The sequence below is a fragment of the Ceratotherium simum genome, chromosome 33 (genome assembly GCF_057802395.1).
Source record: "Ceratotherium simum simum isolate JZ-2026a chromosome 33, ASM5780239v1, whole genome shotgun sequence".
Taxonomy (NCBI): Eukaryota; Metazoa; Chordata; class Mammalia; order Perissodactyla; family Rhinocerotidae; genus Ceratotherium; species Ceratotherium simum.
In genome coordinates this window covers 12,926,055-12,946,923 of record NC_141932.1, presented here as the reverse complement: position 1 = coordinate 12,946,923, position 20,869 = coordinate 12,926,055, and the positions used below count along the sequence as shown (strand labels likewise).

The 20,869-nt window shown below is 54.9% G+C and overlaps 2 protein-coding genes across 2 annotated transcripts; one reads left to right on the top strand and one right to left on the bottom strand.

Annotated features, from left to right (window-relative positions):
• Window positions 1–2,080: 2,080 nt before the first annotated feature.
• On the top strand, window positions 2,081–3,669 carry FTL (ferritin light chain). Its single transcript, XM_004440249.3, has 4 exons — window positions 2,081–2,398; window positions 2,565–2,711; window positions 3,051–3,176; window positions 3,346–3,669. The coding sequence occupies exons 1-4, from the start codon at window positions 2,297–2,299 to the stop codon at window positions 3,496–3,498; spliced, it is 528 nt and encodes a 175-aa protein (XP_004440306.1). The 5' UTR covers window positions 2,081–2,296; the 3' UTR covers window positions 3,499–3,669.
• A 1,773-nt stretch (window positions 3,670–5,442) lies between these two features.
• On the bottom strand, window positions 5,443–20,732 carry GYS1 (glycogen synthase 1). The gene is made up of 16 exons (XM_004440251.3): window positions 20,399–20,732; window positions 18,695–18,876; window positions 16,024–16,215; window positions 14,984–15,169; window positions 14,598–14,742; window positions 14,043–14,160; window positions 13,625–13,745; window positions 13,226–13,332; window positions 11,976–12,035; window positions 11,807–11,885; window positions 10,159–10,272; window positions 9,759–9,885; window positions 8,219–8,314; window positions 7,860–8,023; window positions 7,081–7,161; window positions 5,443–6,902 (listed from the first exon to the last, which is right to left on the bottom strand). Exons 1-16 carry the CDS (start codon window positions 20,514–20,516, stop codon window positions 6,579–6,581), a joined length of 2,214 nt encoding a protein of 737 aa, XP_004440308.1. The 5' UTR covers window positions 20,517–20,732; the 3' UTR covers window positions 5,443–6,578.
• Between the last annotated feature and the right edge of the window lie 137 nt (window positions 20,733–20,869).

Genomic DNA, 20,869 nt, shown 5'->3' with positions numbered 1-20,869 from the left:
GGTCTCTGTCCCCCTCTCTGGATCTCTGTCCCCCTCTCTCTGGGTCTCTGTCCCCCTCTCTGTCTCTGTCCCCCTCTCTCTCTGGGTCTCTGTCCTCTTCTCTCTGGGTCTCTCGTCGTCCTCCATATCCCATGGTCTCCCCCAAACCCCATGATCTCTGTCCGTCCTTCAGATCATCTGCTGCACTCGTTCCCCTCCCTCCACCTGTGAGCACCTTCACAGTCACCTCTCCACCTGTGGGACCTGCCTGAGGCTAAAGGTCTTCAGGCTGGGCTGTGAGATCTGGTGAAAGAGTAACTCGGGCACAAGGTGACTACGTGCCTAGGGCCACTGCCCCTCCCCAAGAGTCTGCCCAGAGACACCAAGTCCGTCCGAGGAGAGATGTCAGACAGCTAAGATAGCAGTGAGGGGAGGGGACAATATGGCCACAGGCAGGAGCCCAGAGAAAACACCCAGGGAACTAAAAAGACAGTAAGACACACAGACAAAGCCCTCAAGAGGCGGCACCTTGGGGGAGAGGGCCAGACTGCAGCCCGGGCCCCCCCCTCCCCGCCCCCCCCTCCCCGCCCCCCCGCCGAGATGAGGTCATGAGCCCCCACCCCGCCCCTCTGCCCGAGCCCCTTTCTTCGCTGAGTTCAGCATGACTCAGCACCCTGCTCTCCTGGCCACCAGCCCAGACGCCCCTTGAGGACCCCAGTTACCCGCCTGGCTCCATATCCCCTTGGTCAGCGGGTACCCTGCCTGGGCTGCTCAGAGGGGCTCCTCTGCCAAGGAGGCCCTGAACTCTCCCCCACCCCTAGCGGCTTCAGCCCCCTGCCCCAGCCCAAGAGTGGCTTCCATGAGGGCACTTAATAGGGTGAAGTTCCTGTCTTTGTGTCTGCTTTCCCCGCCAATTACCGGGAGCTCCCTGAGAGCAGAGGCCTGGTTTGAGCAGCCCCCAGACACCAGCCAGGACCTGGCACACTTGAAAAACGTCCATCGGTCGAAGACACACATCCACAAGTCCCCAGACCCTCCTTATTTCCCCAGGACCCAGGCTGCTCTCCGTCCTTGAAGGAGCATGTGCCAGGCAAGACATGTACAACTTCAGAGAGACAGAGCCAAAGAGAATTCCCAGAGTCTCTGGCTGCCTTTAAAATAGTTCCCAGGAAATTCGGCCTCAGAGAGCCCCCAAAGCTGCAGCGTCATTTTACCCCTCCCCTTCTCAGCTCCCAGAAAAACAATGGGCCCCTGAAATAGCCCCAAGGCATTCCACGTGGCTGAGACAACCTTCCCAGGGCTCCAAAGGGCTCTCCAAGGCCCTCTACTTCTTTAAAAAAAGGCCCCACCAAGCTTCCAGAATCATCTGTCTCCCCCACTCCCAGGGCTGAACCCTAAGGCTCTCGAACAACTACTCTCTTGATCCTGCAGATCACCTCAAAGACCTAAAAACCTCTTTTGGGAAGGTTCCAGAAAAACAAAGACTTCCACTGTGAACTCTAAGGCTACAGACACGCCCCCACCTTTCAGCTAACCCCAGGGCTCCAGGTCCCCCGTCCAACCCATCTCCCAAAGAGAGCTCCAGAAATATCATCTCATCGCCTTCCAAACTTCCCAATGATCTGAGGACCCCTAGCTCCCAGAACAAACACCAGTCATCTGGAGGTCTCTGCACCTCTGAGGAACGAACACCCAAGGTTCCAGAAAAGTCCATGCTCTCGGAGAGAACCCTAGAATCCAAATACTTTCCTGAGACACCCCCAGGACCCCAGGATCATAATTTTCCAGGGCTCCTCGTGTCTCCACCTACCTTCCACCTACAAGAGAGACCCCCCCAGAACCCCATGACTTCCCCAAATCACGCCAGGACCTTTGCCTCCCGCGAAACTCCCCACCCCCCAATTCCCCATTTCACAACACCCTCGCGCTACAGGCGCGTGACTGCCCCAGCTCCGGGCGGGGGTCCGGAACTTCTATCGGCTCGCGATTGGTCACGCGCGGGCTCCAGGCCCCGCCTCCCCCCACCGCAGATTGGCCGATCGCATTCTTTGAACGCCCCACCCCGGGGGCCCGCGTGCTATAAAATAAGCCGCCTCCGCCACAGCCCTTCGCAGCGCGCTCGGCGTCTCCCGGATCTGTCTCTTGCTTCAACAGTGTTTGGACGGAACAGACCCAGGGACGCCCTCTTCTTCCAGCCTCCGACCACCTTCCAACCTCTCTTCCAGTTGTAGTCTTCGGACCAGCTCAGCCATCCTCTACCTCCGGCGGGACCAACCAACACCGATTTTTTGAGCTCAGCTCCTTACTGCCATCAACCATGAGCTCCCAGATTCGTCAGAATTATTCTGCCGAAGTGGAGGCCGCGGTCAACCGCCTGGTCAACATGTATCTGCGGGCCTCGTACACCTACCTCTCTCTGGTGAGGGTCCCCAGGACGCCCCCTGCCCAAGTTTCCCTCAACTGCGTACCTCCGGCTTTCTGCGCACGCGCTGGTCTTCTTTGTCCCGTCGAGTAGTCAGAGGGCGGAGTCCGCGGGCCGGGCCTCGCCTCCCGCTAACCGTTGTTCGCGCCATCTCTTCCCGCAGGGCTCCTATTTCGACCGCGACGATGTGGCTCTGGAGGGCGTGTGCCACTTCTTCCGCGAGTTGGCGGAGGAGAAGCGCGAGGGCGCGGAGCGTCTCTTGAAGATGCAAAACCAGCGCGGCGGCCGCGCCCTCTTCCAGGACTTGCAGGTAAACAGCGTGCGGGCAGGGGACTACATCTCCCAGCAGTCCTTGCGCGGGAGGAGTCGTCACCGTTGGTTTAGGCACCGCGTGGGCTTTTGGGAGATTGAGTCCGGTCTTGTGCGGGTTGTTTATTGTGGAGGCGCACCTAGTTCCCCCAGCACGTGGCGGTGTAGACCGCAGCGTCGTCTCCTGGGACGTGCAGTTTAGGAGACTAGGGGGGTTAGATACAAGCTTTTAGACCGATTTGCGCGCTAGCTTCTTTACCCCAGCAACTGCTGGGAAATGTAGTTTTAGTCCTTTGCAGGGTATGTGGCTCGTTCTGAGCCGTCTCTGTTTTCTGTATAGAAGCCGTCCCAGGATGAGTGGGGCAACACCCTGCAGGCTATGGAAGCTGCCATGGGCCTAGAGAAGAATCTGAACAAGGCCCTCTTGGATCTGCATGCTCTGGGTTCTGCCCACTCAGACCCCCATGTAAGTACCTTCTTTCATCCCTATCTACTTCTGAGACGTTCCCGGGAATGCAGCTTACATCTAAGCCTTGGTCTCATATGACTGGGCAGCGGTCCTTCTGAGCCTCTTTCCCTGTCTGTCACAATGTTCTCTGTAAGTGACAACATTTTCTTCTTTTTCGTCATTCCAGCTTTGTGACTTCCTGGAGAACCACTTCCTAGAGGAGGAAGTGAAACTCATCAAGAAGATGGGCGACCACCTGACCAACATTCACAGGCTCGCTGGCCCCCAGGCTGGCCTGGGCGAGTATCTCTTCGAAAGGCTCACCCTCAAGCATGACTAGGAGCCTCCGCAGTCCAGCAGCCTTTGAGGGGCTCTTCTGGCAGCCCCTTGGTGTCAGAGTTTCTGCCTGAGCCTCTCCCTGCAGCCACTAGGTAGCTTTTTAACCACCCTGGAGCCCTCTCCCAAGCTGTGGACCAAATAGAAACAATAAAGCTTTTTGCAGCAGCTGGTAGTTGTGTGTGTGTGTGTGTATGTGGTGTGGGAAATGAGGTGGGGTCTGTTTTCACAAGGCTTACAGCTGTACTGGGCTGGCAAGGACAGAAGCTGGGTCTGTCTCCCATGTCTCTCCTGTGTGGTTTTTTTTTTCTTTGAGGAAGTTTGGCCCTGTGCTAACATTTGTTGCCCGCTCCCCCTCCCCTGTCCTCTTTTTTTTTTTTCTCACCAAAGCCCCAGTACAAAATTGTATATCATAGTTGTAGAGTTGTAGCTCTTCTATGTGTGGCGCTGCCTCAGCATGGCTTGGTGAGCGGTGAGTATATCACACCTAGGATCTGAACCAGCGAACCCTGGGCTGCTGAAGCAGAATGGGTGAACTTAACCACCACGCCATGGGGCTGGCCCCCCCTGTTCTAAGGCTTGATCTCACCTGTGGGGCGTGTTGCAGTTGCAGGTTCTCTGCTTTGCCAGGCTGTTAACTGTCCTTCCTAGATGGTAGAGCCCAGACTCCAGGGAGAGTCTAGTTTTGTTAAGACCTGGGGTTGGTAGCTGAAAGCAGACACTGTTGGAGATAACATAGTAACCAGAAACAGGTCTGTGCCAGGCACCGCCAAGCTGGGGAAATAGGTCTCTGGCTCAATCCTGGGAGGGTAAGTAGAATTATGAGCTCCTTTATATGGGTGAGTTGAGGTTGTTAGGATGGAAATTGCCCATGGCAACCAGGAAACACACCCAGGTCTGACCTCCCAGGGCTGCTTGCTACACCTGCTCTCCAGGTCAAGGAGCAGATAAGAACTCATCAAGTGGATCTGAGCAGCTGGAAGCACGTGATGTGCGAGAGATGCTGTGCTGGGGCAGGGCGGGGGTGGGGGCTTGGGACTCAGTGCAGAACGGAAATGTGAAACTTGGGGCTAAATTCTCATGGGAACTAAAGAAGCTTGAAGATGGCTTAGCAGGCAGCTGCTGGGGCTGTTACAAAACTGTCAACTGTTGACCCCACTACCCCTTCCCTGTTTTTGGTAGAAGAATCTAAGAGGAAGTGGCTGCTAGACTCGTATTCTTTTGTCCACTCAGCACTGTGCCCCTCCTGCTGTCACTGCACTTTAGGGGGAGGGGGCTTCTATGTCTGTCACAAACACAGTGGCTAACAGGAAGGAAGATCACACACCCAAATCCAAACCTCTGGTGTTTCTACTCCCCTGAGAAGCAATTGGTTCAGAGATGCACGTATAGCCTAGTGAAGACTAGAACGGAAAGGAAAAAGATTTTTCCTGAAAACACAGCCATCTAGGGGACAGTAGGGCCAAAGACCAGAGCCACAGTCCTGGTAACATACTCTAAGCTAGTGCTATCCAACAGAACTTTTTGCAACGATGGAAATGTTCTATACCTGTGCTGCCCAATAGGGTAGCCATGAGCCACAGGTGGCCACAGTTGCTATTGAGCATGCGCATATGGCTAGTGCTGCAGAGGAAATTAATTAACTTAAATAGCTACACATGGCTCCGGGCTACCTTCTGATCCTTTGTGCAGCGACACAGTCCCTTTCTGCCAAAGAGAGCATGAGCCAAGTTTTTGCCGCTTGCAAGTCAAGTCACAACTAAACAAGCCAGAGGTGCCTTCTCTTGAAATAAGACAGGAATCCAGACCAGCAATCCAAGTCTCTCCAAGACAGCAGAATGAGACAAGGGATCAGGGACCCAGGGGTGGGCAGGGAAAGAGAGGAGGCCAGGAGGAGAGAGGGGCCAGCAGCAAGGCCCTCATTCAAGCCCTCATGTCGGACCAGACCTGAGATTCTTAAATATAGATGTATTTTTTCATCTCTGGACACACTTCAATCACACTCCTTCTGCCCCCACCCCCCCAACTGCAAACCAAGTGCATTTGACACAGCACAGCACACGTGAGGGGCCCCTCCCTTTCACCAAAGCTGGGGGCAGGGCACAGCTTGGGGGTGGAAGAGCCTCGAGGTAAATATGGAGGTTCTAGAACCCAGTGGGCCCAGTTCTAGATCAGGGGAATGGGACCAGGATGCAGCACAGTGGTAAGGTTCTAGATTCGGCGTGGGACCTAGAACCCAGTGGTTTCATGGTGGGTCTAGCGATTGGGGATTGTAGGGGGAAGAGCCAGTCTGTCCTCAGCAGGGGGATTCCCTGGAGGACACAGAAGGAGCCTGGAGATATCAGGGTGAGCTCAGACTCAGGGAAGGAGTAGGGTCTGGTCCAGAAAAGGCCAGAAAGGCATCTAGACCAAGACTGTATGTTCTCCAGTAGGAATGAGAAGCCAAGTGGTTCTGTTCCCCTTTGCTTGGCCAAAGTGTGGAGGAAGAGGGGAGCAGGGGATGAGGGATCCTCCAGGCAGAGCCAGACAACCCAGAGAGGGCTGGATCAGAGTCAACACCAGCTCCCTGGCCTGAAGCCCAAGTTCTGGAGTTGAAATGGAGGAACTTCTGCATTCAGTGAAGTCCCTGAAAGTGCCCAGTTCTGGAGTTGATTGTCCCATTAGCAGGGATGCCACGTGGTTTCCAGAGCTTGGTGGCCCCCAGGCCAGGCCTGAAAACAGCACTTTCAGCATGCTGTAGAATTGCAAGCCACAAAGGGCTCTAGGAGCCCGGAAGGCAATAAGCCAGGTTTCGTAAAACCTCTGGCACCACGGCAGGATAATGGCCGAGTCCCGGGCTCTGGGACCCGGGCCAGGCCTGGCGGACTCCAGGGCACAGACTGTGCATTCTGGAACCCAAGAAAGGCACGGAGTTGGGGGGTCTGGAGTATGGGGATTCCAAGAGCTAGCTAGAGGGGCCGGACAGTACGGCAGAGGGGGCGGTGCCGTGGACCGCACACAGGGTTCCGGATCTGGAGTGCGGTTTTTTGCATCCACCCTCTGGATGGGGGAGGCAGTGCGGGCGGGGAGTGTGGGGCAGGGGACTTAGTTGCGCTCCTCACCCAGGGAGCTGGCGGGGCTGAGGGGCTCGCTGGGGGTGCTGAGGGAGCTGGAGGCCCCCGTGTCCACCGAGCCGCGCTTGCTCCCGCTCGTGGAAGAGGTGCAGGAGGCGCGGCGCGGCCACTCCGGGGCGCGGATGTTGCGCCGGTCCTTGGCGGCCTCCTCGTCCTCGTCGTAGCGCTCACCATCCTCATCCGGCGGCAAGTCCCGGGGCTCCTCCTCGTCCTCGCTTTGGTGCGGGCTCGAGTGTCGCGACAGCGAGGGCGATGGCGGCACCGAGGCCGGCCGTGGGTAGCGGTAGCCCTGGGTCTGCGTACGGGGTGTGGGCACAAACCGCAGAGTGGGCGGAGGTCCCTACAATCCTGCCCAGGCATCCAGCGCCCCCGAAGCCTTCCGATCCCGGGAGGGACCCCCCCCCACTTACCCCCCTACCCCCACCCCAGCCCTCTATCTCCTGGCCCACCAGAGAGACCCCGGGTCCACTCACCGCGTCAGCCTCGTGGGGCTCGTAGGTGAAGTGGTCTGGAAACGCCTTGGCCAGCGCCATGTGGCGCGCGGACATATAATACTTGGGGGAAAGAAGCGGAGGGGGCGTCAGGGGGCGTCAGGGGGCGGGAAACGGCCCCCGCCCCCGCCAGACGTGGAGGAGGGCGAACCCTGGCCACATCTCTTATGCAGATGAGCACACTCTGAGGCGCCTCCAGTTGGCCCCTAAGCCAATTAGCCATCTTTCTAGCTCCACCCCTTATGTAGATTAGCAGAGCTATGATTGGACAGTCTCTGAGCCACATTCCCATGAACAGGGCGGAATTCTCAAGTCAGGTACCTTTGGGCCACACCCTTATGCAAATAGGAGCACTTCTGCCCAGTGAAGTCTTCCTGCAAACGTTAATTTCTTTTTTTTTTTTTTTTTTTTTAAGATTTTATTTATTTATTTTTTCCCCCCAAATCCCCAGTAGATAGTTGTATGTCATAGCTGCACATTCTTCTAGTTGCTGTACGTGGGACGCGGCCTCAGCGTGGCCGGAGAAGCGGTGTGTCAGTGCGCGCCCGGGATCCGAACCCGGGCTGCCAGCAGCAGAGCGCACGCACTTAACCACTAAGCCACGGGGCCGGCCCTGCAAACGTTAATTTCTTAAAGGGACAGCAACTGTTACAGGTAGGAGGAGACCGTGCGCCCTGCGCCAGCCTTTGAGACTGAGCAATCTGAGACCCAGAGCCGGAAGCGGCTGATTCACCCGCGGAGGACAGGGAAGGGAGTTATACCCGGCCTAGGTATTTCCAGTCCAGAAGGTCGGAGAGGCGCTCCGTGCGGTTCCGCTGGATGATGCGCTGCCGCCGGCTCTGCTGACAGAAGCTGTAGAGGAAGGAGGTAAGCTGCGAGCAGGAATCATCCAGGCTGCGGAACCGCCGGTCCAGAATGTAGATGCCTGTAGGGGCCAGGACGGGGGCTCAGAAAACTGACTGGGGAAACCTTCCTTCTCCCTGGGACTCTATGGCACCAGGACCCCTCCTCCCCCTGGGACCCAGGAGTCCACCCGCTCCTCTTTTCTCTTAGTGATCCAGGAGTCCACACCCCTCCTCCCCAGGATCCAAGAGTCCCGGCTCTCAGTCTGGGCGCTGACCGTAAGCTGAGGGGTCTGCGATGTGTTCCTCCATGAAGCAGCCGAAGCCGGAAAGGTTGGTGGAGACACTGGGGATGCCCATAACCGTGCATTCAGCTGCGGGAAGGCGTGAGATGGCTCACTTAGCTTTCCCCTCGTTTACCTCTTAAATCGCGATAAACGCCTCAACAGCGCCCTCTACTGGCGCCTTTACCAGGTGCTGGGCGCTGTGCCGAGGAAGTCAGGATCCGAAAAAGCAGGCTGTGCATTAGACTATAATAGTCTGATAGAGGAAGCTAAGAGGCTCAGGAAAGGGAATTCACTTGCTCCAAGGCCTCGGGATGAGGAAAAGTCTATAGCTGGGCGATAAGGATGCTAATTTATTGAACATGTACTCTGGGCCAATGTCTACCATTTTACTTAATCCTCACAACCTGTAAGATACTTTCTTGGGCCAGACCGTACTGGTTATCACAGCTTCAGTCTGTTTTGACAGGGGGTAAGAAAAGGTCTCTCATCGTTACTATTGCTGTCTACAGAGCACCTACTATGTCTAGTTTCCTACCTTAAACAACGCTGAGAAATGGTTCAAGGAGTTTGTTATAATTCTTATATGTTTCTAAAAATCTCTGTGAGCTGCAAAAGCAGGCACTAAATGTAACAAGGCTTATCGGAAAAATAGGGTTGGGGCAAAACACACAAAACCAATGCACCATTTTAACCACAGATGAAACAAAATTGGCAAAATTCCTAACTATCATGCAAGCACAGTTTAAAAGACTTCTTAGGGGCCGGCCCCGTGGTGTGGTGGTTAAGTGTGCACGCTCCACTGCTGGCAGCCCCGGTTCAGATCCCAGGCGTGCACCGACGCCCCGCTTGTCAGGCTATGCTGTGGCAGAGTCCCATATAAAGTGGAGGAAGATGGGCATGGATGTTAGCCCAGGGTCAGTCTTCCTCAGCAAAAAAAAAAAAAAAAAAAAAGAGGAGGACTGGCATGGATGTTAGCTCAGGGCTGGTCTTCCTCACACATATTAAAAAAAGCCTTGTTAAATTACTCATAAATTAAGAAATATTACATCAAATGTGGTATTTATTTAGCCTGAAAAACATGAAAGTAGCTTGACTGAAAAGGGTGTGAGGAAGGGTTGTTTGGATCACAGCAAAATGTCCCCAAACAAGGGAGAACTGCAAATGAGCTGTTCCAACTTGGAGCTCATGTCTAAAGGGAGCCAACAGGAGGAAGGTGGAGGCGATGGGCACTGGGGACAGCTCGGGGAGGCTCTGCCATATTCACTTGTGTTAGTGAACTGTGCATTCAGCTGCTGTTATTTGGGGGGCCAAATATCAGCCAAGTGGGGGAAATCGCATGTGACCTGTGACATCACCCCTCCAGTTATGCGTTACATGAGCTACTGTGTTACAAAAACACACACTGGAGCAGAACAGACAGTTGCCATTGCCTTGTTTTGCAAAGAAGGAGCCTGGGGTTCAGAGAGGCAGAGTGTCTTGCCCCAGGATCGTGCCAGATCTGACCAGGACCCCACCGCCATGCTGCACTCACCCGGCGTGTAGCCCCAAGGCTCATAGTAGGAGGGGAAGACCCCAAGGTGGCAGCCACGGACAAACTCCTCATAGTCCACAGGGAGCAGGGGGCTGGTGGAGGAGAGGAACTCCGGGTGGAAAATCACCTGGCAGTGAAAAAGAAGGACTCAGTCCAAGCACCTTATGGAGCGACTACTGAGATCCCAGAGTTGGCCCAGAGAGGGTAAGAAACCTGTCCCAAGTCGCACAAGTCAGTGGCAGGACAAAGTTTTGAATCCAAGTCTGTCTGCCTCAGAAGCTAAGGTTCTTACTAAACATAACAATGCTTTGATAAACTAGGGAGATGGGGAATGTAAGGCCCAGGCTTCCCCCTGCACCCCTCCACCCCATGCCCAACCCACCCTGCCCAGTGCCCTCACCTTAACCCTGTCAGCACTACTATTGAAGAGGCCAATTCGACGGATGGTGGTCAGGATGGGGTCCGAGGAGTCGTCCAGCATATTGTGGGTGCACACAGGAGGGAAAGACTGCCGCTGTAGGGGCCACAAGTGGGGTGGGGGTCAGGGAAGGGACAGGCTGACTCTGGGGATCCAAGGAGACTACAATTCCCACCAGGTTGTGGGGCAACCAGCCCAAGAGATTCCCGGGAGTTGTAGATTTCCTGCTTGGCTCTATCTGTAAAGGTTCTCCTTTCCCCTTAACCACCATGAGCTGAAAAGAAACTACAATTCCCAGCTGTCTTTGAGGCAGATCCAGGGTTAACATGCCCCACCGACTACAGGGAGTTGTAGCTATCTTGTTCTGTATTCTTGGCTCTGTCATCAAATTCAAAGGAACTTGAACTCGCCCCAGTGGACCGTGGCAGAGACTGTGCCAATATGGTAGCAAGCTTCAGGGGCTGCTGGAAGTTGTAGTTTTCTTATGAAAATCCTGGATCTCTTTCCAGGATCTCTTTCCAAACCTTTACACTCCATCTTGTAATTCCCTCCACCTCCACCTCAAACAGAGGCCCAGAGAAAGCACAATTCCCAAGAGTCACTGGAGGAAGATAGAGGTAGTGTGATAGAAGTGCAGGGGCTGCTGGGATGTATAGTTCTTTGCAAATATTCCATCATTTTAGCAAAAGTTCTACACGCCTTCCGTCTACTGACTCCAGGGGCCCAGAAACTACAACTCTCAGCAGCCCCAGGGCAGAAGCATGCTCCGTAAGGCAGGCCACCTTAGGGACTATTGGAAATTATAGTTTGGCAAAACCAATTCACACCTTGTTTGTGCAACTTGGCTGTCTGGGTTTCCATTCCCCAGGAAATGGCTCACTAACCCTGACCATAGGCACCAAAGACTCTTGACTCCAGAGAATAAAAGAACTCTAACTGCCAGAAGTCTATGGGGTAAGGGAAGTGTCAATGTAGCAGAAAGACCCAGAGGCTGCTGGGAATTGTAGTTCTCATTTAGTGACAGCCAATCTTCTCTAAGGATCCCCATCCACCTAATTCCAGTAACCTTCCAGTAATCTAAAGAAGCTGCAACTCCCAGGAGTGTTTGGAGACTAAGATACAGGCAATGGGATAAGAAACAGTGGCTGCTGAGAGTTTTCACTGTTCTCCAGGGAAAGATAAGTGTTTTAGCTGTCCTGCTGGCTCTATCTCAAAAGAGGCCCAACCAAACTACCACTCCCAGCTATCTCTGGGGACAGAGGTGGAGCTAGTACACAGCAAGGCCCAAGGATAGCTGGGAGTTGTAGTTCTCCTTTTGTGGCTATCTTGACTTTCTAAAGTTCCCTTTCACCTTTTGTCCATTGACCATGGGGACTCAAAGAAACTACAACACCCAGCAGCCCCTGTGGCAGAGTAAGTCTTGGGAAAGCAGGCTGCCCTAAGGGCTTCTGGGAATTGAAATTCTACCAGTCAGCTCACACCTTTCTGACGCCCTCAGGATAATTCCCGCAATAAGGGCCGCCCAATAAAGCAGAATTCCCAGCAATCTCTGGGGTCAGAGCTAACAAGGCAAGCTGCGTCTGGGGCTGCTGGGAACTGTCATCTCTCTGCCCAGGGGTCCAAACCATACCTGCGTGGCAAAGATGGCTCTCTTCATCATAGTGAAGTCCTCCTTATCCAGCATCTTGTTCATGTCCGGGAGGCTCCCCCTGCAAAGTGAGCAGGGGTGTGCATCTGAGAATGGGTGAAGGGGGGGGTTAGGGTCCAGGAGGGTGCAGGGCTGAGGGCGGGACACTCACACCAGCAAGGATTCGTAAAGCTTCCTCCCGAACTTCTCCTTCACTGTGTTGGCCGTATCCCTGGAAGGAGCAAAGTGACAACATCACATACACCCCAGTCATTTATTGTTAGGCTTCTGGGGCAACTGGGAAACTGAGGTCTGAGCAGAGAAGGCCTGGGGATTCCGAGCTGGAGGATGGGGATCCAGGGAACAGGCCCTGGAAGGCTGGGACCCTTGTGCCTTGCATCAGCTGTGTGGCCAGGGACAGATGGCCTTCCCTCTCTGACAGATAAACAGTGGTTTATCTGTCCAATGGGGATAAAAATAGAATCAACCTCAGAGGTTCGCAGTGAGAACTCGATGAGGTCATGACAAAAAGTGCACAGTGCCCGACACACAGTGAGCCTTCCAGAAATGTCAGCTATTCTTAGGACTTCTAGTCCTGGCCCCATTTTATAAAAAGGGAAAATTATGTTCTGAGAGGAAAATTTATGTACACAAATAAAGCTAGCAAATAGTGCCACCCTGTAGCTCCAGTGACATCCCTCTGCTCACAGCCCTCCCATAGCTCTGGCCCCATTTTCTACCCCATCTCCCTAGGGCACTCTGCTCCAGCCCCGCTGGCCTCTTTGCTGTTTCTCAAACACGCCTCAGGACCTTTGCACTTGTTCTTCCCTCTGCTGTTCACCAGATACACACAGGCCTCCCTCCCTCATTTCCTCTATTGGTCTCTACCCAATGGCGCTTTCTCAGTGTCACCTGTCCTGACAACCTTGTCTCATAGTCCAGTCCTTTTATTTTTTTGCCAGAACACTTTCTAGAATTTTCTAGCATGGAACTCAATGAGGGCAAGGATTTTTCTTTATTGTTCACAGCTATGTCCCCAGGGCCTGGAACAGTGCCTGGCACACAGGAGGTGCTCAATGAATATCCGATGGCTAATGAATGGGTTTTATGGATGAGGAAACTGAGGCTCAGAGAGGGGGAGTGGTTTGCCTAAAGTCATAAAGCCAGCGAGGGTCAGAGGCATGAGTGGCACCTCGCTGGTTTGATATCAGAGCCCTGGTCGTGCTGTCACGCTTGTCCCGCCTGCGACTTCTTACTGCCCCCTGCCCTGGAGGCATCTTAAGCAAGTGACTTCAGTAGGAATCCGTGGGGCAGGTTGATCATGTTACAGATGACAAAACTTGCACTCAAGGAGAAACACTAGACCCAAATCACAGAGCTGGGAGTGGGATCGGCAGGGATCCCGGGCCCAGGGCTGCTGACCAAAGCTGCTTGCGCACGGCTTGGCCCTTGAGGGTTTCCACGTTGAAATTGTTGGTCCGAGCAGGCATGATGAAGAAGGCGACCACCGTCTGCTCACTGCCGTTTACCTGGAGCAGAGGAAAAGTGGGGGAGGTTAGGATCACGTGGGAGAAGGCTGAGGCCACCCACCCTTTCGCATCCCCCAAGACCACTAGGACCCTGCCATGCCCCTTCCTGTCAAGGAGAATTATGCGACAGAGTTACTATCCCCACTGAGACTCTGATCTTCTTTCTGGGTCTCTACATCCCTCCCACACACAGGGGGTTCCCTATCCCCACCTCCTGGGGTCTCTGTTCTCGCCAATTATGTACTTATTGTCTTTCTCATCCTCCTTTTTCCCCTTGAAGCCCAGGCCTTACTCTGAGCAAATAGTTGAGCCGGGCCAAGGCCTCCAGGAAGACGTCAGCACCCTTGTTGGAGAACTCGTAGCGGCCAGCGATAAAGAAGTACAAGGTCTTGTCCAAGTTGAAGTCCAGGTGCCTAAAAAGCCACAAGGCAGGGTGAAGCCAAGGCCCTCGCCCTCTAGCCCTGGCCTTGAAACTACAAATCCCAGAAGCTACAGGGGCAAAGAACGTCTTAGACAGTGCGGAGGCATCATGGGGACTCCTGGGAGTTGTAGTTCTTTTCTCCTTAAATGGGGATCTTCTGCAATACTCAGCCACTGTTCTGGCGCTCAGGAACTCGAGGCTGAGCCCCCAGCTGTCCGCTCTCTTAGACCCAGGAGTCTGGGCTCCCAAATCCCTCTTCCCTCGAGACTTAGGTATCTGGCCCACGTACCCATAAAAATGGCCACGCACAAACTCCTGGATTCGGGCCTTGCTCTGAGCGTGGAGGTTCTGGAACTCATGCATGGCAGAGAACTTCTTCACATTCAGTCCATTGGGGGTCACAATATCTAGGAATGGGGGAGAAGGTCCACTTTTCATTTCTTCATTCAGATCAATGTGGTTGAATGAATAAATGAAGGAAATTCCAAGAATAGAAGGAGCTGACCAGCCAAAGGCCTTCTGGGAGTTGTAGTTCTCACATCCACTGAGAATTGATGCTATAGCCTGGAAAGAATAACTGGTTCTAACACTGCTTTTCTCAAAAACAAAATCCAGTGAACCTCCGTCCTCTTTCAGAAGACCAATAGCTACATTAGCCAATAAAAGAATTTTCCCCTTCTGAAATTAATAGCAAAGAAACTACACCTCCCATTAGCCTCTACGGCAGCCTCATATGCAGGCCATCACCCTAGGGCCTTCTGGGAGTTGTAGTTTTTTGCTCTTTACGGGCCTTGGCATAGACAACTACCTCATTCACGTCTAGGGACTCCAGCCTGTGCCCTACCTGGTTTCCTCTTGAGTAGGTGCTGAGCCTCGATGGCAGTGATCTGGGACACGGTAGTGAAGACATGAGTACAGTGGGCCGCTGCTCGCTCCATGCAGTAGCGATGATAAATTTGCCTCTCACCAGCTTCTTTGTCCACATTGAACTGGGCAGGAAGGGAGGGCGGTTAGGTTAGGAGAATTGGGTAGAAGACTGGAGGTCCAGACTGGGGTCCTGGGGGAGGCTGGAGCTGGAAGCTGGACTCCTGGGTCTGAGGGAGGAGGAGACTGGGGACTTGGACTCCTGGGTCCTGGGAGAAGAGGGAGCCTGATCCCCTTGGGCTCCGCAGACAGCTTTGGGCTGTCCTGAAATACTGGCAGCCCCCACCTGCCGCAGTCCCGGCTCACATTCTCCAGGTTGTTGTAGAAGTCCACAGCACCAGCACACAGGTATCGCCCCAGCAGCGTGGCGTGGGTGGTGAAGATTGTAGCCACAGGCAGCCGCCGGGCACGGCACAGGCAGAGCCCGATGCCCGCCAACCACTCGTGGAAGTGTGCGACCACATGTGGCTTCTCCTCACTCTGGGCCAGGAACTGTGGGGCAACAGAGACAGGGCCACTGTGTCTCCACATGTGTCGTGAAGATGATCAGCTGGCCCCAAAGTGGACGAGGAAGCAGAGGAGACAGAAGCCACCACCACTGCACAGAGTGGGCGGTGGCCCATGCAATCCCCATAGGACGAGGAACTAAATCCTTGAGGCAGCCACCAGCTGACCTCATCCCCAGAGGCTGACTGGGGGAGCTGGGGGTTTTCTAAATCCCAGCAGGGCTGAATTGGAAAGACTGAAGTTTTAGTGTTCCCAAGTCCTGGACACAATTCCTGGAGACTCTTGTCTCAATCAAGAGTAGACCTGTACCCAATACTGAGGACTACAACTCCCAGAATGCTCAAGGAGCAGCCTGTTCATTAACTTTGTCCCAGGGCATGGGAAATGAAGTTTCTTGAGACTTTTAAAACCTAAAAGGGAGGCAGAACCCGGATTCCCGGTTCTCCGATAGGCTGGGGTTTCCAAAACATCCAAGGCCCCATCTGAGAGCTAAATCCGGCCAATATCAGACTAGAGAACTACAACTCCCAGAATTTCCCGGGGGGTGAACCCTCCAGCCTGGCCAGCCACCCCAAGAGCTAACGGCTCAGAATTCCTATATTTGGAAGACTGGAGTGAATGAAGCTGGGGTTGGGAGTTTGGGTCTCTGAGGAAAGAAGAGTCTGGGCCCCTGGATATCCACGTTCCCAGAGGTCAGAGCTAATCCTTGGATTAAAGGACCTACAACTCCCAGAATGCCCTGGGAGAAGCCAGCCACCCTCTGGCCAGGGGCTGATGGCCATTGTAGTTTTGAGCCTGGGGTCGAAAGGAGAGACATGGGGACTGGCGGTGGGGCCTACCTCACCCAGGAACCAGGTGGTGAGGAAGCCAAAAAGGACGGCGTCGTTGGCCTCACGGTCGTACCAGGGCACCCCGATGTTGCAGGTGTCCCAAAGCTCCCCCTTCCAGCGTTCCAGGGCCCAGGCTGAGGCCCCCACGTCCAGGAGCACCACCAGGGGGCTCCCCTCGATCAGCCAGCGCCCGAAATACACCTGGGGGTGCCAGAGGGAGGCTCAGGACTTTGGCCAGACGTCTCTGGGCACAGCACCTGTGGTTCTCCCATCCACAGGCAGATGCCTGGGTTTCCTGCCTCAGTTCTTTCACCTTCTGTTTCTGTACCTGCTGCTAATTTCTCACCCGCCACCTGATTTCTCTTTCTGCTGTTAGTTATTCCCACCACCATCTTTTTCCATCTCTGTTGCAACATTGCCCTGTCCCTTGCTTAGTCTCTATAACTGCTGTTCTTGTCCACCCGCTCCCTCCTTTCTAGCCTTATAACTGCACATTCCACACGTCCTGTCTCTACGCCCCCGCTGCCTTGTTTTCCACCTGCTAATCATTTCTGACCTGCTGCCTTGTTTCTGTGTTTTCCACCACATTTCTCTCACCAACCACCCTGTTGCTTTCTCCCATGATCTTTTCCTTCTGCTACTAATTCCTTCCACTGGATACTTCTGTTACTGTTCTCGCTGCCATATTTCTTCTACCCACTGCCTTGTTTCTTTTTCTTTCTTTCTTTTTTTTTTTTTTTTAAAGATTTTATTTATTTTATTTTTTTCCCCCCAAAGCCCCAGCAGATAGTTGTATGTCATAGCTGCACATCCTTCTAGCTGCTGTATGTGGGACCCGACCCCAGGATGAATGGAGAAGTGGTGCCTCGATGCGCACCCGGGATCCGAACCCGGGCCACCAGCATTGCAGCGCGCGCACTTAACCACCAAGCCACAGGGCCGGCCCTCTTTCTTTCTTTCTTTCTTTTTTTTTTTTTCTTAGGAAGATTAGCCCTGAGCTAACATCTGTTGCCAATCCTCTCCTTTTTTTGCTGAGGAAGATTGGCCCTGGGCTAACATCTGTGCCCATCTTCCTCTACTTTATATGGGATACCACCACAGCATGGCTTGATAAGCGGTGCGTAGGTCCACACCTAGGATCCGAACCTGCGAACCCCGGGCCGCCAAAGTGGAGCGCGTGAACTTAACAGCTATGCCACCAGGCTGGCCTCAGCTGCCTTGTTTCTGACCTTTTCACCATATATTTTTTACCTGCTGCCTCTTTCCTCTGCCCTTTTGTACTCTGCAGCCACAATTCTAATATTGCCTGCCCTCTTTCCCTGCCCAGGTCTGCAGTTTTCTACCCACTGCCATGTTTCTAAGCCTCGCTGTCTCATTTCGGCCCCTGCCACGTTTCTCTGGTCTGCTGCCTTCCTCCAGAGACCATGGCCTGGGTTCTGGGCCTGCTGCCACAACTCTATTCAGCTGACAAACAGTCACACTCCTCCCTAACCTGGCTTTTCCCAGCCTTGGGATCCTGACCCCAATGTCCCTCCCCCTCCCAGCTGTTGTCTGCCCTTTTGCTGGGGGGGGCTATTCTTAGGCCCCCAGCACGTGGGAAGCAGCTGCCATGGGGGAGGGCTGTGCTGCCCTAAGGTTCCTTAGGGACACAGTCCAGCCTGACCGGCCTCAAAACCCTACTCGACACCAGAGGCTGTGAATGAATGAAGGAACCACCAGACTTCTCGCTCCCAGATCCCAACCTGTCTGTACGTCAGCCCTGCTCCCTCATGGTCCTCTCCTTGGGTGGCAACTCATCCTTCAGTCCTCATCAGAGGCCCTGGGACTCTCCCCTTCTCTCTTTAACCCCGGGCTCTGCCCACCAAAACTCGGTCGCCTGGGTCTCTCCTCTCTTCAGCAGTATTCCATCTTCCTCTCTCCTTCTAGGTCTTTCTCTCTGAAACATGGGGCTGCCTCTCTTCTGTATATTGACTCTGTCTATCTCCCTATTGCTGTAGCCCCTGGGGCCACCATCATCTCTTGGGACAGTCAGTCTCTCCCCATCCACCTCTCTCCCTTTGTCTCCCTGTCTGCCTCACTCCGCAAGCTCTGGCTGTTTACAGTAATGATGATGATGATGATAACTATGACATAACAGCTCACACCCAGCACTAACTCCATGCCAGGAACCGGACTGAAGACTTTATTAACTCTCTCATCCTCCCAACGACCCTATTAGGGTTCATAGCATGTTCATCAGCCAAGGTCACATGGGCAGGAAGTACAGAAGCCGAATTTGAACTTCAGGCTCCAGAACCCCTATTCTGGCCCCCTGCCTCACCCCAAGTCCACCTCCCCTGGGTTCTGTCTGGCTGTCTGTCTTTCCATCTAGCTCTTATTCTCTCTCTGGGTCTGAGGATCTTGATGTCTTGGGACCATCTCTCAGTCTGTCTTGTATCTGCTGTCTGTCTATATCAACATCTTAGAACTTGGGGTTCACCCCCCACTTCCCGGGATCCTGCATTTGCTGAGCATCTGTCAGTCTTACCTTGTCTATGTCTGCCTGGGAAAGTACCAAGCCACCTGTGTTTCTGTGCATGCCTCCCTCTCCCCCTGTGGCTGTCACCTCCGCCCCTTCTTCTGGTGCTCCCACCCCGACCTCGGGCACCCGCCTCCCTGCTCTCGGCCGGGCATGTCCCACCTTGCAGCCCTTGCTGTTCATGGAGTCCAGCGTCCTCTTCAGGGCCGGGGTTGGGGGATCGAGCAGCTCCACCTGGGTCCTCACGCCTTGCTCCGTGTACGGTCCCACCAGGTAGTAGTTGTCACCCCACTCATCCCCTGTCACCTTCGCCTTTGTTTGCAGCACCGTGTAGATGCCACCCACTGTGGGTGCAAGTGCGTGAGGGCAGGCCCCAGCCGAGGTCCACAGCTCTGGGACCTGGGGTGGGGTGGGGGGCTGTGGGAGGCACTGGGGCCCTAGACCTCTGGCTTAGAGGGAAGACGGCACTGGGAGCCAGCCCATCCTTCAGAGTCAGAGGGAAGAGAGGATAGGGGGCTGGAGGGCAGTACTCCTAAGGGGGTAGGGTTAGGACTCTGAGGGAGGAGGGGGCTCAGACTAGACTTCTGAGACTGAGAGAAAGGGCTGAGGGCCTGGACTCCTGGGTCAGAGGGAATTAGCGGCTGGGGCCCCAAGGATGACAGAGTGGACAAGGATTACCAGGACCCAGGTTCCTGAGTTCCCGGCTTACAGGAGCTGGGTTTAAAGTCTCACTCAGGCTCTAGGACACGGTACGGGAGAATCCCTCTTCATGGCCCTATTTAACGTCCCACAGTTGCCCAAGAGAAGCCAGAATTGTCCTTCCTTGCCCCCAGAGTCCCCCAGGGACTCTGGGGGGCAGTCTCCTCTCCCCAACTGAGGACACAGACATGCAGGACCCTGCCCCTTCCATGGCTCCACTCCAGACCCAGGAGTCTGGGCCCCCAGCCCCCTTACCTCCTGGAGCCTGGGCCCTGGTGACACATGGCTCCGTGGGGTGTTAAGACCCAGTCCCTTTCTCTCCCAAGAGTCAGCAAAGCAAAACGCTAGCTCTCTCCCTTCTGAGGAGCGAGACTGCCCAGCTCCTGGGATTCCAGTCCCAGCCTCCTCCAAACCCAGAACCTCAGGCCCTTTGGAGCCCCAGACACAGAAATCCAGGCCCCCAGCCACTCCCATCCCAGGGCCCAGCCCCTGACCAATTTAGGACTTCCCAGCCTTCCCCGATTCCAGTACGCATGTGTCTGCGGCCACAGGCTCCTCTAATCTTAGGAATCCATAACCCAGGCCCTCGGCTGCTTCCAAGTCTAGGCATCCAGGCCCCAACCCTCTCTCACCCTAGGATCTAAGAATTAGGGTCTCCAGCCTCCTCCCATCTTTACTCTCAAGTAACCAGTTCCCCAGATTTTCCCACCACGACTCATGCATCCTATCTCCCAGCCAGCTCTCTTCCAAATCCGGAGTTACATCCCTAGACCCTTCCCCTAGGGCCAGTTCTGAAACCCTGCCACTTCCCAGGTCCACACTAAGAAGTGCCAACCCCCCATCTCCTTCCCTGTTCAGGACCCAGGTCTCTGGTCTCTCGGAATCCTCCCTCCCGGACCTAGGAATCTTTCATTTCAGCCCCCTCTCCTCTAGAACTCAGGACCTGGGCTTCCAGCCTCTTTTCATCTTAACAGTCAGGCGACTCATCCCCTCCCCCCAGGGCCCAGAGACATACCCCAACCCCTCCTGAAGGACACAGGAGTCATAGGCTCCTAGCCCAGGACCCAAGAGTCATGCCATGTAGCCCCGTCCCCCTATTACTCAAGAGTTCCGGGTCCCCATCCCCGACGGCCCTTCTCGTCCGGGCCCCCCGCCTGGCGTGCTCACCCTTGTTGGCCACCTCCCAGGCAACTTCAAAGAGCACTGTGTTCTCCAGGTCGAATTCATCCTCCCAATCCTCCAGTCCTGGCAGTGAGGACATGGACAAAGTGCGGTTTAGAGGCATGGCTGACGCGGGAAGGGGGCTCCAGAGGCAACGGATGGGGTCCCCGGAGGTGTCTGGGGAATGCACTGGGCAGGGTGCGGGGCCAGGTAGCTGGTGTCCGACGGGAAGCTTGCAACGCCCTCGGCTTCCTTTTTCGAGACCGCACCCCCGCCCTGGAGCGCTCGGATCTGGGCAAGAGGCGGCCGCAGCGTCACTGAGCAGAGCGGGGGCCCTGCAGTGTAACCTCGCGGCCGCCAGGAGGCGGGGCCCGCCCCCAGCCGCGCCCGGGAGCGGGGGCGCCCGCGTCTCCTGATTGGTGGACAGGATAGGGTTTGCTCTGCCCCGCCACAGCCTTAGCGGTCCCTGCGAGCTCT

Excerpts from the sequence above, each read along its gene's own strand:
- FTL (XM_004440249.3), top strand. The coding sequence starts at position 2,297 with ATGAGCTCCCAGATTCGTCAGAATTATTCTGCCGAAGTGGAGGCCGCG. Across the intron at positions 2,399-2,564 it reads CGTACACCTACCTCTCTCTG|GGCTCCTATTTCGACCGCGA; the intron begins GTGAGGGTCCCC and ends CTCTTCCCGCAG. Across the intron at positions 2,712-3,050 it reads CCCTCTTCCAGGACTTGCAG|AAGCCGTCCCAGGATGAGTG; the intron begins GTAAACAGCGTG and ends TTTTCTGTATAG.
- GYS1 (XM_004440251.3), bottom strand. The coding sequence starts at position 20,516 with ATGCCTCTAAACCGCACTTTGTCCATGTCCTCACTGCCAGGACTGGAG. Across the intron at positions 13,746-14,042 it reads GTGCGTGGCCATTTTTATGG|GCACCTGGACTTCAACTTGG; the intron begins GTACGTGGGCCA and ends GTGGCTTTTTAG. Across the intron at positions 8,024-8,218 it reads CGCAGACCCCTCAGCTTACG|GCATCTACATTCTGGACCGG; the intron begins GTCAGCGCCCAG and ends TGGCCCCTACAG.